A 16709-nucleotide genomic window follows, 5' to 3' on the forward strand; every position below is an offset into this window, starting at 1 on the left:
TTAAGTCGGTAACGTAGCGGCGTCAGGAAAATATATCGGCCCTATCGCGACGGGTCGACGAAATTAAAAGGAAGTCTTAATTACCGCGACGAGACCACATCTCACTACCATCTTAATGTACGCGAAAATTCGTCGCAATCGATTTCAGCGTCGCACAGAGGGTTTTTTTTTTCTATAATTGTGACGATATATTACAGTCAGTGACGGCTTAACAACTGGAAGATAGAATTACTGACATTCAGGATTAATTTAAAGAAAAGAAAAAAATAGATCGTGGAACAAAACTTTTTCTATTAATATTAAGAACTAGTCTTAATTAGTAGAAAGAACCCTAATTATTTGCTACAATCTTCTTAACTTTAAACTCACAAGGAGAACAGAGCAGGGCAATACGAGAATGTTCAAACAAGGGACAAGTGGTGCACAAAGTCCTCGAAACTTTGATAAAAGATTCAATGAGACAATCCCCGAAGCTCTTCTGTTCTTCTCTTAATCTCAGTTTATTCGACATTAATCGACTGGAAAAGTTTATATAGAAATGAATGATAGTAAGTAATTCAGGCAAGAAATGGCATATTGAACTTTTAAATTGATTCAAGCGTATTCTCTTAAAAAATTGTCTTATGTCAATATTAACATTTTAAATACTATTACACGTAATAGTAAAATATATTTGATAAATATATAAATTAATAAAGCAGAAGTAAAGAAATGAAAAGTTAGCGAAGCACAATTACTTCGAAAGTTCTATTGTAAAATAATACAATAAACTGTTAACTGTTTCTGAATACTTCGAGACCAATATTTTACTGAGCGTTAAAAAAACTGTTGCCTCTTTTTTCTTCTAGCGTGCTGAACAGAAGTCCCGAACATTTAATCAAGGAAATTATTTTAGTGGACGATTTTAGCGACCATCGTAAGTATAATAGTTTCACATCCTAGTTTACTAATTTAAATTGTCGAGAAGTGTAATAATTTTAACAAATTGTAGTTTCTGCTCTTTGGTTAAAATTAAGAGCACGCGATAAGGAATATTGATTCGTTTCCAGCCGAGGACGGTGAGGAGCTATCGCGAATTCATAAAGTTCGTGTGATCAGAAACGAGAAGAGAGAGGGACTGATGAGATCGCGTGTTCGTGGTGCGGATGCAGCCACTGCGAGTGTGCTAACATTTTTAGATTCGCACTGCGAGTGCAATGCCGACTGGCTCGAACCACTTCTGGAAAGGGTGGCAGAAGATCCGACGAGAGTGGTATGCCCTGTGATCGACGTAATCAGCATGGATACTTTTCAGTATATCGGTGAGCATCGATGATCGAAATAGACGACGTTCCTTAAACTCGCACGTCTTTCATAAAAATATATTGCTCGCAAATAATTCGTAAATAATTCGTAAATAATTGAGACGCGTAAGCAAAGTTGGGATAATGCTATCTCGTCTATAGGAGCCTCCGCCGACCTCAGAGGAGGTTTCGATTGGAGTTTGGTCTTTAAATGGGAATATCTCAGCCAGGTGGAACGGCAAGCGAGACAAAAGGATCCGACACAAGCCATTAGAACCCCTATGATTGCTGGCGGACTGTTTGTCATCAACAAAGCGTACTTCGAGAAACTCGGCAAATACGATACTCAGATGGACGTTTGGGGCGGCGAAAATCTCGGTAAGACTGCTTTACGAAGTGAAGGTGCAAAAATATTCGGAAAGTTCAAAGTGCCCGGGACCGTTCTTGTAATTGAATTCTTTCGGCCGCGTCTCTCCGGAGAATGCGCGCGAAAATGTTTTATTAAAATATTTTCACAAGAACATGTTTGTATATTTTCGGCCAGTCTTTTTCAAGATAACGTTGTAAAGCTATTTGATTTTAACGGAATGTAAATACGGCTGGAAAGATATTGCACGTGGTCGATGCGCTACAAAAACTTTGTTGCGCGCGGCAACTCGCGATGAGTATTTTGCAGCGAAGTAAACTTTTTATTGGATCAATATAGTAAAAAGTTATAATTCCTCAACAAGTTTTAATGAGCGCTTCCCATTAAATTTTATTAAAAAGCATTATACTGACGTAAATATTAGCTCATTCATCACTATATCTGACGCCTGCATAAATAAATGCTTGAAAGTAACTCGACTCGAAAATTTTCGCAGAGCCGGCTCGCATTCTCTTCGGCGCGTAAACATTTTTTTCTTTTTCTTTTTTTTTTTCTTTAGCTTTATCGCGAAAAATCGAAGGGAAAAATCATGAATATTTATCGTACTTCAGTCTTAGGTGAGTTTTTACGCTTAAACGTGTTTAATTAAGCTTACTATCGCGCAACTTTCAACTTTAAACTTATGAGAAAAGTGCCGTGTCTGTCATTACACTTTTCAAACACGAAGGAAACGAACTCTTTGACAGAAACTACCATCTTGTGTGCAGTTCGTAAGAACTTTGTGGAAAACACGGCAGGCAAACCAATATATGTCGGAAGTGTGAAGTTAGAAATAACTGCGGCCTTATTTCGGACAGAAGAGAAATCGTTGAGCTGCTTCGGAAAAGTCCAAAGCTATTTCAGTTTATCATAACTTTGATGGAACATTTGCATTAAATAAATATTTTTTCGATCGTTAACAAAACCCCGCAAAAATATATATGCATATATCAAAATATACACCGGTTCTTTCGCATATAAATTACTAACGACGCTCGTGTTTTTCGTTTTCTCAATATTTAATTTGCGACGTAAAAATACCGTATATAAGAAAATTAAGAACGACACTATCTTGGGATGAAAAAGAAAGTCTACGGGTCTATTCTCGTTTCCGTACTCCTGGCCGCTATTTTTTTTAATATTTTTTTTTCCCCTCGCGTTTAGCATTCGCACAACCGCGTATACTTGTAACTTTCTTTCAGAAATATCGTTTCGCGTGTGGCAATGCGGTGGCAGCTTGGAGATTATCCCGTGCTCACGTGTGGGCCATGTATTTCGTAAACGTCATCCTTACTCGTTCCCCGGAGGCAGCGGAAACGTGTTTGCTCGAAACACGAGGCGTGCCGCCGAAGTATGGATGGACGACTACAAGCAATTCTACTACAATGCCGTACCGCTCGCACGGAACATCCCTTATGGAAAGTAAGTCTGGATACGTACCGACGTCTCAATTAAACTTCAGACAATGCTCCGTCCTCCCTCCGACCTCGTCCTCTGGCCTCGTCTCCTGGCCTCGTCTCCTAGCCTCGTCTCCTGGCCTTGTCCCGCGGTCTCGTCCATCTCTCAGGTTCCATGGCGCGCACACACACATACACACTCACGCGTAAACGTGAAACGGCGACACCCGCGCGGTTAATTTGGAAGGTTAATTACGCCTCGTTGCGTTCACCGAGATACGGTAATCGCGCGACACTTTACACGCCATTCGTAAAGATTCTCGATCGAAGACCCGGTCCGCAACCGCGAGACAATGATACTAACACAAAGACAAGCACGTACGTGACTGCAGATATGCGTCTATATGAATCTCTCGCGCTCGACCCGTCGCTCATCGAATGCCTTCGGCCGCAAGTTCTGCCGGCGACGTTGATCGCACGAGTTTCCTCACCTCGCGACTCAAGAACACGGCAAGATCGCCGAACCGCTCGGCCCTCGACACTCGCGGTGACTCCTTCCGCAACGGACGTACGCGTAATGGCGTTCGGTGCGGGTAGCGTCGGGTATCGAGGCGTTCCGCAACTCTCGCGATTGACTTCATGGCGACGCGGTGATCCGCGACTCTCGCGATCGACTTCATGGCGACGCGGTGATCCGCGACTCTCACGATTGACTTCACGGCGACGCGGCGACGCCCGGTAGATCAAGCCTATATTCGAATATATGATTCGAAGAACAAAAATATGAATAATTATTCGTTTCAGCATTCAAGACAGGATGGAGCTGAAGCGGAGATTGCATTGCAAGCCTTTCAGCTGGTATCTGAAGAATGTATATCCCGAATTGATTATACCTACGAGCGAGGGCGGCCCGGGAGGATCTTTGAAGCAAGGCACCGCGTGCTTGGACAGCATGGGTCATCTTCTTGACGGTAACGTCGGCCTGTATCCTTGTCACGACACCGGTGGCAATCAGGTGAGTGTTTTCTAAAGCAAAATTGATCCTAGTATTTCGTAACGGTCCGGGATATTTTTCTACGTGCAATGTATTTCGAAGGAATGGGGCCTCACGAAGGATGGCCTGATCAAGCATCACGATCTCTGCCTGACTCTGCCGGTGTACGCCAAAGGCACGACGCTATTGATGCAGATCTGCGACGGCAGCGAGAATCAGAAGTGGCGGCACTTGGAGGGAGGCCTGATACGCCACACGAGAATTCCCGTCTGCGTGGACTCGCGGTATCACGCGCAGCGCGGCATCACAGCGGAGAAGTGCGACTCAACTGCGGAGACGCAGAGATGGCATCTCTACAACCACAATCACTAGCTGATATGGTTGCGGTGAACGCGCCATTCACCCTAGAACTCTCGCTTATCGCTACGCGCCACGACGTGATCACGACGTATAACATTAAGGCCGATCGCGTCAGAGGTGCGTTACTTAACCGGCTAAGTAAACACGAACGAAATCGATCGTCTCGGGCGAGTCATTTGTCGTAGACCGACGTACCGTAATCATGGCTCTTCATGGTCTTCAATATGGCACGGATAAAGAACTCTCTCTTGCACCAACACTTACGTGCGAGTTAACAAGTTTCCGATATAGCCTATCCTACGAAGGATATCGTGGTATATTAGGAGAGAGAAAAAAAAAATCTAATGAGTCCCTTTTAACGATGTTACGAACGTTAGTACACGTATCTTACAAAGAAAAGAATTTTGCGAAGAAAAAGTGAAAAGACTGCTTGGTGTTTGTATCTCTAACCAGCAACCTTTCAGTTTTTACATTTATGAGAACTCCGTCGCTTACGATCTCGTTTTCTTAGCAATTTACTTTTACTACGACAAAAAATTAACATGATAGGTTGTCGTCTTGCAATCGATGTGATACGTGTAAAATTATTTATAACAAAATAATATATAAATATATATAAATATATAATATAGGAGAGAATGCATGTGTGAGTGATGTAAGTAAAAGTTACGTACTGATTCAATACCAGTACCAGATTATGCACGCTAATATATTTCAAATATCGAATCCACAAATAGCGATATACTTCATACGTGATATAATTGATTTAGATAAGTTAAAATAATATTATTAAAAAGCCATTTTTAATACTTATTATTAAATACTTAATTACTACTGTTAAAAATTCATATGGCACGGAAGTTTTCAATTTTCGAAGTATATTACATTATACAAAAAGCATTGACGTTGTATATTAACAAAGAAATAATTAAGAACGCATACGCGATGAAATAGTCCATCTTATTTTATAATTGTCAGATAATTACAACAGCTGATTTTACAGTGCAACTTAAACTGACATCTTCCTATTTAATTTATGAAAAATATGTATTAAAGGAGATATCGAGTCATTTTTTTAAGAACGGGTATCGTACTTGAGTGTCCAATCGCTTTGGACAACTCATCTTCTTTTATATATTTATTTATGTGCAATTCTTTTTTAAATAATTAAGCCAAAGCTTTTTGTATTTGGCATAATTTGTTTTAAGTAGCTAGTTTTATCATGAATACCGTTTTGAGATTACGATTTTATGCAGAGTAATATGCTTTCCCGTCAAAAAGTATTCGCTGCTATTTACAGAAAAGAAATTTATTTTTGTAACTAATACTGTATACTTACTACTTGGTTGTGCGGATAAACGAAAAAGCGTGCGGTATATAAATATACTTAACATATTGTAGCTTAGTAATAACATTCCAAAAATTTAAATTTTCATATTTTGAACATAAATATTAATTTTTAGTATTTTAACTTCCTTTTTTTATTTTTTTTTTATTTTTAATGGAAACACTTAACGCTTATTTTAATAACAGCTATTAATAAGAAGTTCGATTTCTCTGTATGAAATTATCTAAAAATGAGAATGAAATAGCTCTGCTCAATAGCATTGAATCGAGTCGAAAATAAAATGGCATTGCCATTTATTGGATCCATTACTTGCCTACAACGTGTTAAGTGAAAACCAAGATAGAAGCTAACACAGCTGATTATAGCAATACATATTAGCGAACGCGATCTTTTGTACACTTATACTTTCCAATGATAACATTTTACTGCCGTCTCTTCGTGCTGGGACTATAAATACCGCGAAGCGAGATAAATAATATCGTATAAACTTTTTTATGACATCGTGTGTGTTGTACATACACGGCATATTATATTCGCGTTAGCTGCTGTAGTAATCATCTGTTAAAACATTCTTTTGATATCAATATTGTATACGTAGAGAGATGATACTTTAATGTAAGTATAATGCGCAATCGATGAAATCAGCCGTGCCCTAATTAAACGAATGCGTTAATATAAATAATCTCAAATTGCTTCTGAAAATCAAAATGACAAGAAAGTCTCAGAGGCTTATTATACGCCACAAGAGGAGCGTCTTCCTTTAATCAGAGCACTGGCTGGCACAGCGATATATACGTAGATAGTAAATATGTACACGGGGTATCCCTACGCGTATCATTATCGCGCTTCCTTTCGGCTGCAGATTCTTTGAAGGATTCCGGACTGAGTCAACTTTCCTTCAGCGTAGGATTGAAAAGGAAGTGTAATTACGGAGTTAGTTAACATTGGAATTAAAGGATTTTGCAGTGCGAAGCTTTCTAACAGCGTACGTAGAAACTTTGTTTTCAGATAATTTTAAGCCGGACTTTGCCCAGCGGAGAATTAATTTCAAGCTTAATTAATGGGATACTTAACTTTTAATATTAAAATGCCTTGACGATCAAATCCGATAATTGGGAAAATTCAATGTCCTTTCGGCATTGACTGGTCAACGAAATCGTACTTTCTTGCTATCGTTGGATTAGCATTATTTTCCATTAAGACAGAAACTCAATTCAAGTTTATTCTATAAGTGCAGAAAACAACGAGATGTCGAACTTGCGTACATATCCGTATGCACAGAAATGCACATATGCAGGATTCCTTAATGCTTAATTGTACTTAGCAATTGCTAGTGTAAATAATTATGTATATTTTATCTTCTATCTTATTTCAAATTCTCTTGCTATTCTCTTGCAGCGTGAAGATTTATATATCGCTTCCATGCGTTTCCCGTAAAAATGGGATTGCCACATACAATCGTAGGTACTTCATGTATCTGTAAATATATATATTCACGATATACATACATAATATATATAAATGTAACTTAATGAAACGTCGCGTACTTCCAAGATCGATAAAAAAATGTAAGATACTAAGCGACTCTCGACTTTTAATCTTAAATATATAATAAGTAACCAATCAATGTTAATATTCGTGTGTCCAGTAATGTGAAAATTTATACTCGAGAAGCGAAATTGTGGTGCAGATAGGATAAGAGCGCTGTACATTGAACGATCATTTACATCTTCATCATTATATATAAATACGATGCGTTAATGCGATATTTTTTCTGATAAGAGCGATTTTGGATAATGAGAAATAATTCCCGGCGTCAGTTCGGCATTCGCTACTTTCAAATTATAATCATTTTGCTGCAGGATTTGAAATGGCGTGTGCATCGAACAATGCAAGACGCATATTGAAGATATTATATACTTGGAATAAAATGTCCTAATCAAAAATGAGCAGAATTAAAAATAAAACCGACAAAAAAGGAAAATATGTGATTAAAATAAAGTATTATGTTAAAATCTTGTTTTATGTGTTCTAAAACATTCGAAGTCTACTGCGAAATATTAAAAATATTAGAAAGCGTGTATTCTAAGTATATTTGTCTTCAAAATGTTATTCTGAAATTTTCTCTGCTCTATATTTTGCAAATGTAAAATAATTATACATATATAAATAGATATGTTAAGAACGCGATAACACAGTAATTATATAAAAATGAGTTTTTCTAATAAAATAATGGGGTATTACCTTCAATTTATATTTGCGTAACAAAACTCTTTACATCTATTTATATATTATACATAACAGCATTGGTATTTAAAAAAAGGTCCATGTACACTATTCTGTTTTAAACTTTTTCAATCCTTGTTGAACTTTCTTTTTTATTTCGGCCACATTTATATCAGTCTTTCCAGTTTCATTTTTAATAGATTTTTCTTCTGGTGGTACAAATGCTTGTGCTCGACGCTCCTGCCTCTTTTTGTTTGCCTCTTCATGTTTTGCTTCTTGTTCCTTCTTTTTCTTCGCCCTCTTTTGATCTTCCTTCAAGAAGAATTCACCAGTAGCTATCGCCTTATCAAGCTTGCTTTCTTGTTGAGGTGGTGGGAATGGAGTGTATGGTTTCTTCTCCTTCTTTTTCTTCGGTTCTTTGCGTTTACTTATGTTCTTGCTGTTATATTTAGGAAGGAATCGTTCCCAATTCTCATTTTTTAACTTTGGATTTTTAGCAAGTTCTCGTTTAAGCATCAATGTCTTGAGGCTGTAAACTGGATGAACATTCTTCATGGTATCTACTACTAACTTTCTGACTTGTTGCACACCCTTGTAAGGCCCCAACGCTGAAACAGTCTGACCTTGCACCACAACGTAGCAGTTCGTGAGCAGCTCAATGGACTTTAAATTACATCCATTTGGCCCTATAAGCCTTTGCCTCCTCTTGACGAATTTATCCCTATTTCTGACAAAGGACGATATCTTTATGACGTCCGCAGTGATGTCGTCCTGGAGAACTCTAACTGCTTGTTCAAAGGGAACTGAACGTGCCATAAGCTTGATCATGTCACGTGCCTTAATGATGATATAGGGATCCCAAGTCTTCCTCGTGGTCTTCACCGTCATGCTGCCTTCAATGAGATCCATCTCGACCTTGACGTGATACTCGGCCAATGCTTTCTGAATCAGAGGCCAGTGCTCCTTCAAGTATTGCTCGCGGTATTTCGGAAACATAGTAGCGAACGAGCTTTCCTCGAGTAGACGATGTGGATTGTCCGTTTCTGTAAACTCTGGTATTTTCAACGACCACGCGTTGTCGATCGGTCCGGTTTTCTGCGCTTTCGCGCTTTTTTTACCGCCCATTCTCGTTCAATTCAGATTAAAAGTTTGAGTAAAGTACTATCACGTATCGATAAACATGTGTCCAAAAAATAAGTATAGGTTATGTTTAAGTGTACTCGAAAGTCTCGAGCGCGTCGAAAGAGAAGGACAGCGCCATCATAGAATCATAACCTTAATTCAAAAGCAACGATCCTGCAACAAGTATCGACTTAGGATATGTGTAAATTCATAAGAGAAAATCAAGTTATTAATTATAACCAAGTGCAAAGTTGTAAAGCTTACCTCGAGGATAAGAGCTGTTGTGAAAAAGACGCTGGACCATATTTATCTCTGACCAAGGAGTCCTAAAACACTCTCGTCACTCTTGGTACATCAATAGAAGGTAAGTGCTATCGTTTGTCTTTTACCAAAGCATACGTTTTTCCAGAAAATATTTTATTTTTAAATATTATATGCAAAAGTGTTCACGCACCACTTTTCTTTTTATATTCCGAGAGTTCTTCTAATATCCTCATTACTTAAAAATCAAAATATTAATTGTAACTGTCTTTGAATGGCAAGTCTCGATCGATATACATCTGATCAAAGTCTGAAATAAAATAAAATAAAATTAATTGAATATAGGATAAAAAGAAAAGAGAAAAAAAAAACATCTGATCGGCCTGCACCGCGCATTTAAATCACTAGATGATATTGTAACAGTAAGGATTATCTATGTGACCCAGTTTATTATACAATTACAATATCCTTCGCTAATCATACTGTGATAAATAATAATTGTAATAATCGCAGTATATCTAGATAACACGAACTATTTATGATTGATATGATTTTATTTATACACCACTCAACATTCTCGCTTACTCCCTTTCTCTCCCGCCCATACGCGCTACCTTCCTCGTTCTTTTTTTTTTTTTTTTTTTTTTTCTCTTTCAGTCCCACAAAAGTTACCCCGGTCGTCAAAAGACGAGGGGGCAACGACCGCAAACACGCATTTAGCAGGAAATTTGCCTAATTATTACAGTCCGCCGACGGAGAAGTCCGCGAATCGCGCGACGCCGTCGTTCATGATCGCTCGATAATTCTTAGTACAAAATAGTTAAACGATTTATCGTTCTCGATTGAACGGGGGAGGGGGTTTCTTTTTTTTTTTCCGATCATCGCGACGTTTTAAGAACTGTCATACCGTGCTCTTCGCGCATTACCCTTACACGATTATGTTATGCGCCTTGTGATAACGTATTACACATCGAACGTTAGTAAAACCTATATTAATTCTGCAATTTTCCACGAAGACAAGAAATCGGGCACTTTGAATTAAAATGCCAAGGGCTAAAGATTGAAAAATCAACGGCAGCATTAGCTTATTACCTTACGAACGTTGATTCAATTATAAAAAAAAAAAAAGAAAGAAAAAAAAGAAAGATTACATGTATAATTTTCAAAATGTTTTCTGAAGCTTAATATTCAATGATTTGTTATAAATTAAAATACCCAATTACTTGCCTTACGTCGAAAGTATAAATTCTTCTACAAGTAGTCGACTAATTGGTATACCCGGAGCTTTGTAGCTTCGTTTTCTCCTAATTACTGAACATCTAGAATCACCTTAAGCCAATTATGACGCAGATGAAGATAAAAAGCAACAGATAATTTATTTTGTATATAAATGTAATATTTAACTTTATAAAAAATTACTCTATTGCATAGAGTTAATTTTAATAATTTAAATTATATTGCTTGAACAATTCACAGTGAATGGAATCTTATTCATTTACATATTTATATAACTCTATGATTGTTGGCATTGCCGAAAATGTTTTACATCGTTAGTTTAGAATTAAGAAATTGCTTCATCACATCTTAATCTTGTATTTTTTAATTTTGCTTCTTATCCCGTCTGATCGTAAATTGGCTCTAACGCATGTATATATGGCGGATCGAGTATTATTTATTCGCTACCAAGTTGTATATACAATTATAATATATATACACACACAGATGAAAATGACAGGACGGTAGGAGAAAAATACATTTCTCTAATGCGACACCATAAAACAATTAAAAAAGTAACGATAGTTTAACGATAACAATATTTTTTTTTTTTAACTATGTATAATTTTCTATCAAAAATGAAAAATTCAAACTAAAATTACAGCGAGAGGAACGTAGGAGTTAGGAATGATAGAAAATTAAACAAAACGAAAAAAAAAAGAAACCGCCGCCGTAACTGAAAGCTCTCTAGCGTTTTTATTCTCAAATAATAAAAGTTAAAATATAATGAAATAATAATAACTAATAATAATTATTAATGGATGAAACTATTATAATAAATTGCCTATCCATGCTTGCGCATTATGCCTATCAAACGCATTACAACATATCGAACGAGTAATCAGCCGACGATGATGCCGTAGCGAGGAGAGGAGTGGGAATCGTATTTCTATGTCGTTATCATATTAATTATCTACAAACTGTTGAACAAAAATCGATAACCTTCTCCCCGCCTGTTTGACTCTCTTTGCTTAACTGTCTCCTCTTTCCGATTTCTTGCTGGGCTATCGTATTCTCTACCTCCCTGTCCTCTTTTCACTCATCGTCGTCCGCACACCTGCCAACGGGGTGTGCAGCCTTAGGAACTCTTTTTCTTTTTATTCGCGTTTTCTCCTTTTATCTTATTATAATTCGCTTCTCTGTCCGTGTACGTGTTTTTGTCGACAATGTGTATTCGCTACAGCTTGGTCCACAACTTTGGGAGTTCAGGTTCAAGGCTAGAAATGAGATGAATTATGAAATAAAGCGGAAGGTGTCGGATGTTGCTTGTACGTGATCTAACAGTTCGATTTTAACTTAACGTTGTGAGAAAAAAGAAAATTTTCTAACGCATTTATAATTGATAGTCTATAATCGGACCTGTTGAAATAACGAATTTTGAAACTAGATAACCAAAGTTCGCCACACTTAATAAAATAGTGCTATTTAGAATTACCTTGCGGCGCAACGTAATAGCGGCACCGTGCAAATTACCGAATCACGTAATGACAGCATACACGCGCTTCTTTCGCGTAATTACATACAGTTATAGAAAAGTAAAACACTGTCGGATACATAAAAAGTCGCCTGGTAATTTACACGACAAGCGACATTAACAACAGTAGCATGTATTGTGTAACTACATAGTGATCGCAATAATACAATAATAATGATGACATGATGATAATGATGATGATAATAATACTCGTTGCTACTTTCTTAATTATCCGCAATCTCCTATTAGGTCCTACTATATACAATGTCCGTTTATACATTTATATATATATGTATACGCAGATGCACGTAAAGATTTTTGTATATACTATGATGCACAGTCGTTAACTTACGTGATATTACAGTAATATTACTATATATATATATGTATACATTCTTACGCAAGATTTTCACGTTGATAATAAAGTCTATACACACGCATGAGTTTTAAGAATAAGTAATGTGGTTGGTATATCACGTCTCCTGGCCTATAATCTAAAATCATAGCCCTTAATTAATCACCAAAAGTGTCGCGGGAAACGGATCGATCGTGGCGAGCGCGAATCGAGAGCCACAGCGGAGTACGAAAAGTTCTATCTAACACCGAAAGACACTATGTACAACGTAAAAAAAGAAGTGTATATATTAAAATATATTAATCATTCGTGTTAAAAAGTATGTGACGTGTCTTGCTATGTACTGTCACGAAGAAACTAAAACATAAGTCGTTAGAATCTCCACTGCGTCTTTCTCGATGTACAAATACACGCACGCTTATATGTGTATAACTTAGTGTATGTGATTATATATACATTACGTATTACCTAGGTACCGCGTTATCTACAATATTACGAGCTACCGCTAATTAACCGTTCATGACTGTCGAAAACCTCGTTATCAAGGATGCAAGTGTTCAACATTGCCACACGTGCAAGAAATCGGCACCGCACGCGTACATCTTGCGTTGCATCCTCGGTAACATATTCGGTGGCCTTAAATCATATAATGTTAATGTATATACAGCCCTGTGACACAGATATGTACGATACGATGACAGACACGCCTACGTATATATATGTATATATATATGTATATATGTACAATTGTATTGTCGGATCTCGCTATTTTATTATTGAGACACATGAGAAAAAAAAAAAGAACGATATATTTCAATATATTTAATTTTACACGCTTTCTAAAACGTATAAAATTGCGTATAATTAAAGCTAGTCCATTTAAAAAAAGTTTTAACTTAGTAATATTAATCTCTCAAGATTATTTCATGTGGAAATAAAAAAAAAGTCTTATAACAAATTTGTGCGCGGTTGGATATATTAATTTGCACTATTACAAATTAAAAAGTATGTTATATATTACTTATTTCGGTGCGTAAACATAATAAACATAAAAGTACTCGATTGATGAAATGTGCAGCATACGACATATTAAAGAATATGTAATAACTTATGCTGTACATTTAGACGGTTCAACCGTTTATGCGTATTACGTTCATGTCTTTATATCAATTTTTATACAACAGTCTTTAATGTGCATTAGTGCCGAATTACTTATTAGTTCGCCGTATACTTAAAAATGCATATTAATATTCATGTTATTATACGCAGCGTGTCTTCGTATACCCTTTAAGTGTTTATAACAACTGCGGATAATTTTATGCTCAACATAGATTTAGATTTGTTCCATTCATAACATGTCATTTCGTTTACACTCTCTCGTTCAATCACTCCACTGAATTAGTTAGCTAAAAAATTGATTACCACTGGCTTTTGAGTTTTCTTTGTGATTTCGTGAATTAATTTTTTATTTTTAATACGTCACTATTGAATTTTATTTGATGGCATTATTAATAACGCTCATTGTTATATGTTGAGTTAACTTGTCTATTCTTGATTTTGCAATTAAAATATATAAATGTATATTAAAATATACATACATGGAATTAAAAAAGAGGCCACGAATGGATTAATTCACTCAATATCGATAAATAAAAAGTACGAAGTTTGTAGATTAATGAAAAGTTAAATATTCTAAATTTTACCTTCATTCATAATTTTGAGAAATCAAATTAGTGACTAATGATAAAATTCCGACAAATTGCACAAGCGTCGTGCTTGCTGTTGATGAGATTGTTGATGTTGATGATAAAGAGTGTCCCCTTGATGGGTCACTTGGTGTCACTCGTGAGATTTGTTGTTCAGAGGGTGGTAATTACCACCTGACGAAGTTACTAATGCGAGAGGTATTGGTGTTGAATGAGGGTGCGAGTGGCCTGCGTTGGAAGAATGCGTCGTAAGGGCTAAAGGACTGCCAGAAATAGAATTAGCGAGGGAAGCGAATACCGAAGGTGCAGACGATGTCATGGTTGGGCTGCCCATCGCAGCCGTTGGTGGATTGATTCTTTTTTCTTTTTGCCTCCTAAAACGTAAAGTATAAGTTAAAAAAAAAAATTACATATTCTTAATCTTTGCATATTTTATCATTGTAATAAACAAAAAAGAGAGAAAGGATATCAAGCTTTTTGAAACTATATTTTACCAATTTTAATATCTACCTATTACAAAACCACACACGAACTACTTCTTTTTCCATTGCAAGGCTATCTGCCAGTATAGTTATCTCTTCGGATGTGGGCTTTGGGTTTTGGATAAAAGATTTTTCAAGGGCCACTCTCACGCTAGTCTCTATCGACGTTCTCTTCTTCCGCCGCCTGCCAATCGCTTCCGGTGTCGTAAGTGGATTCGACAGAGAGTTAGGATTGTTCAATGAATTATCGGCATCCTCCAGCCACTTTTGTAACAATGGTTTCAATTTGCACATGTTTTTGAAAGAAAGATTCAATGCCTCGAACCTAAAATGCAGAATTATTAATTTAATTTAATTTAAAAACTTAAATTAACTTTTTGTTATACGCGTACATTTTATTTCATTATTAAAATAATTTATTTTACAAGCTTATACTATCTAAGAATTATGTCCGCACAATCGCGGGTTAAGTAAAGAATTTATTTACCTGGAAATCGTAGTTTGGGAAAAATCGTTGCCATAAAGTTTCCCCATGGCGAGCCCGACGTCTCCTTGCGTAAAACCCAGCTTGATCCGTCTTTGTTTGAACGTTTTGGCGAACTGTTCTAGCTCCTCGAGGTCCGTTGTTTCCTCCGGTGAAGGTTCTAATCTTGTCGGTTTTACTGCTGGCGGTGTGCTAGGTGGTGGTGATGATCTCTGTGCCAAACTTCGCCCAACTAAATTACCGCTACTTTGAAGAGCCTGCTGTTTCTGAAGTAACTGCGCTGCCGCTTGTACCTAATAATTTTAGTTTTTTATTTGTAAATGATAAATTTACTCGAAAACACACAGAATAATTAAGATAATTAGGTAGAGTAGTTACAATTGTGTCCGCCGATATAAAAAAGTTTAAACATGCGAACTAAAGTTGTATCGAGACGATCAGATGTGTGTCTGGACATACTCTCATCGTTTTGTTCTCAAAATAATTTTATCTCAAGTTGTTAAAGGACAATTTACATGCTTTTATCTATGAAGAAATTTTACAGTCAACATCTGGATACAACGTTATCCTAAATCGTACCTGCATGGACTGTGAGCGCGGATGACTCGGTCTTGTTGGGTAGCCACCGCTCTGCAACAGCCCCTGCAAGACGTTGACGACCATTGAAAATTAATATAATGGTCATCCGTGCTTTATCTCTACTCGTAATAAAAATTTACGGAGTGCTTTTGAAATATATTTTCGAAATAAATCTTATCTTTGATTGACATATGATGTCTATATTATCTTAAACGTAGAAGCTCAACCAGTACTTCAATAGAAAAAAAAAAAGAAAAGAAAAAATTCCGTACGTTTGGTTATACATAATTTTGCGTGCCCGTTAATTTTGAAGATAAACGTCTCGGTATTTTTGGGGAACGCTCGGCACGTGTCGAGCTCGTGCGCGTACAGGTACAGAAAATATAATAAGGGTTAAATCTGTCCAATCGATTATTTTCATCTATTTCTTAGGCATGGTGCTCGATTATGGGAATGAAGGGTTCGCTTAACAGGCACGGCGGCATCCTGGGTCGGAAAGGGTTGGTCGCGTGTCGCTGGCATACGAGCATCTCGTTTATGCGCATTGTGGCCGCGAAGACACCCTACGGAAACGCCTCGAGTTGAGCCACGTGCGGGATCTACCGCGACAGGTTATCGTTTACAGAAACATTTTTATTCAAGAAGTAATTTTCTGACATTTAAAAAACAATACGCTGATTTAATCAGATATACAAAAACGACAAACGATGTAAATATCTCTTGAGCGTTTATAAAATATATTTTACTTTTTTTTTTTAATTTCAAATTATTTAAAAGATATTTTATTTAAAAAAAAGAAAAAAAAATTGATAAGCATGTCACACTAACAGAAAGTTTTAAAAATAATACATAATCATTCGAAGCAAGAAAAATTTATTTTGCGGTAATTAAGCTCAACGAATGAAACGTTAACAAAGAGTGATCTTCGAATAAAGAAGTGAAACCTCTGTTGCGGCA

General features: G+C 36.7%; 4 protein-coding genes across 7 annotated transcripts in view; 1 reads left to right on the forward strand and 3 right to left on the reverse strand.

The window, feature by feature from the left end:
• Positions 1 to 3850, reverse strand: part of LOC139106940 (uncharacterized) — a 31015-nt gene extending 27165 nt beyond the window's left edge. The window contains exon 1 of the mRNA XM_070664050.1: positions 3130 to 3850. The gene's annotated coding sequence lies outside the window, so the exon portion shown is untranslated. The remainder of the gene's footprint in view (positions 1 to 3129) is intronic.
• Positions 1 to 7415, forward strand: part of Pgant2 (polypeptide N-acetylgalactosaminyltransferase 2) — a 162464-nt gene extending 155049 nt beyond the window's left edge. Inside the window, exons 5-10 of the mRNA XM_070664010.1 lie at positions 849 to 916; positions 1050 to 1301; positions 1446 to 1661; positions 2892 to 3111; positions 3891 to 4101; positions 4183 to 7415. Of these exons, the coding sequence (XP_070520111.1) occupies positions 849 to 916; positions 1050 to 1301; positions 1446 to 1661; positions 2892 to 3111; positions 3891 to 4101; positions 4183 to 4452 (1237 nt within the window). The 3' untranslated portion in view covers positions 4453 to 7415. The remainder of the gene's footprint in view (positions 1 to 848; positions 917 to 1049; positions 1302 to 1445; positions 1662 to 2891; positions 3112 to 3890; positions 4102 to 4182) is intronic.
• Positions 7127 to 9478, reverse strand: Dbe (KRR1 small subunit processome component homolog dbe). 2 transcript variants are annotated; one of them, XR_011546437.1, is made up of 3 exons: positions 9401 to 9478; positions 8033 to 9310; positions 7127 to 7265 (listed from the first exon to the last, which is right to left on the reverse strand). XR_011546437.1 is itself a non-coding variant. In XM_070664023.1 (2 exons), exon 2 carries the CDS (start codon positions 9137 to 9139, stop codon positions 8123 to 8125), a length of 1017 nt encoding a protein of 338 aa, XP_070520124.1. In that variant the 5' UTR covers positions 9140 to 9310; positions 9401 to 9478; the 3' UTR covers positions 8019 to 8122. The 2 variants fall into 2 exon arrangements, 1 of the variants encoding a protein (XP_070520124.1); XM_070664023.1 differs by lacking the exon at positions 7127 to 7265 and having other exon boundaries at positions 8019 to 9310.
• A 348-nt stretch (positions 9479 to 9826) lies between these two features.
• Positions 9827 to 16709, reverse strand: part of LOC139106915 (POU domain, class 2, transcription factor 3L) — a 129279-nt gene continuing 122396 nt past the window's right edge. For 2 of the 3 annotated variants that reach the window (XM_070664006.1, XM_070664004.1), the window contains exons 5-8: positions 15753 to 15815; positions 15177 to 15466; positions 14718 to 15014; positions 9827 to 14581 (exon numbers count right to left, since the gene is read on the reverse strand). In XM_070664006.1, the coding sequence (XP_070520107.1) occupies positions 14341 to 14581; positions 14718 to 15014; positions 15177 to 15466; positions 15753 to 15815 (891 nt within the window). In that variant the 3' untranslated portion in view covers positions 9827 to 14340. The remainder of the gene's footprint in view (positions 14582 to 14717; positions 15015 to 15176; positions 15467 to 15752; positions 15816 to 16709) is intronic. The other variant, XM_070664005.1, reaches the window with a different exon arrangement.

The sequence above is a fragment of the Cardiocondyla obscurior genome, linkage group LG12, assembly GCF_019399895.1.
Source record: "Cardiocondyla obscurior isolate alpha-2009 linkage group LG12, Cobs3.1, whole genome shotgun sequence".
NCBI lineage: Eukaryota > Metazoa > Arthropoda > Insecta > Hymenoptera > Formicidae > Cardiocondyla > Cardiocondyla obscurior.

Coding starts and splice junctions, on each gene's coding strand:
- Dbe (XM_070664023.1), bottom strand. CDS start 9,139: ATGGGCGGTAAAAAAAGCGCGAAAGCGCAGAAAACCGGACCGATCGAC.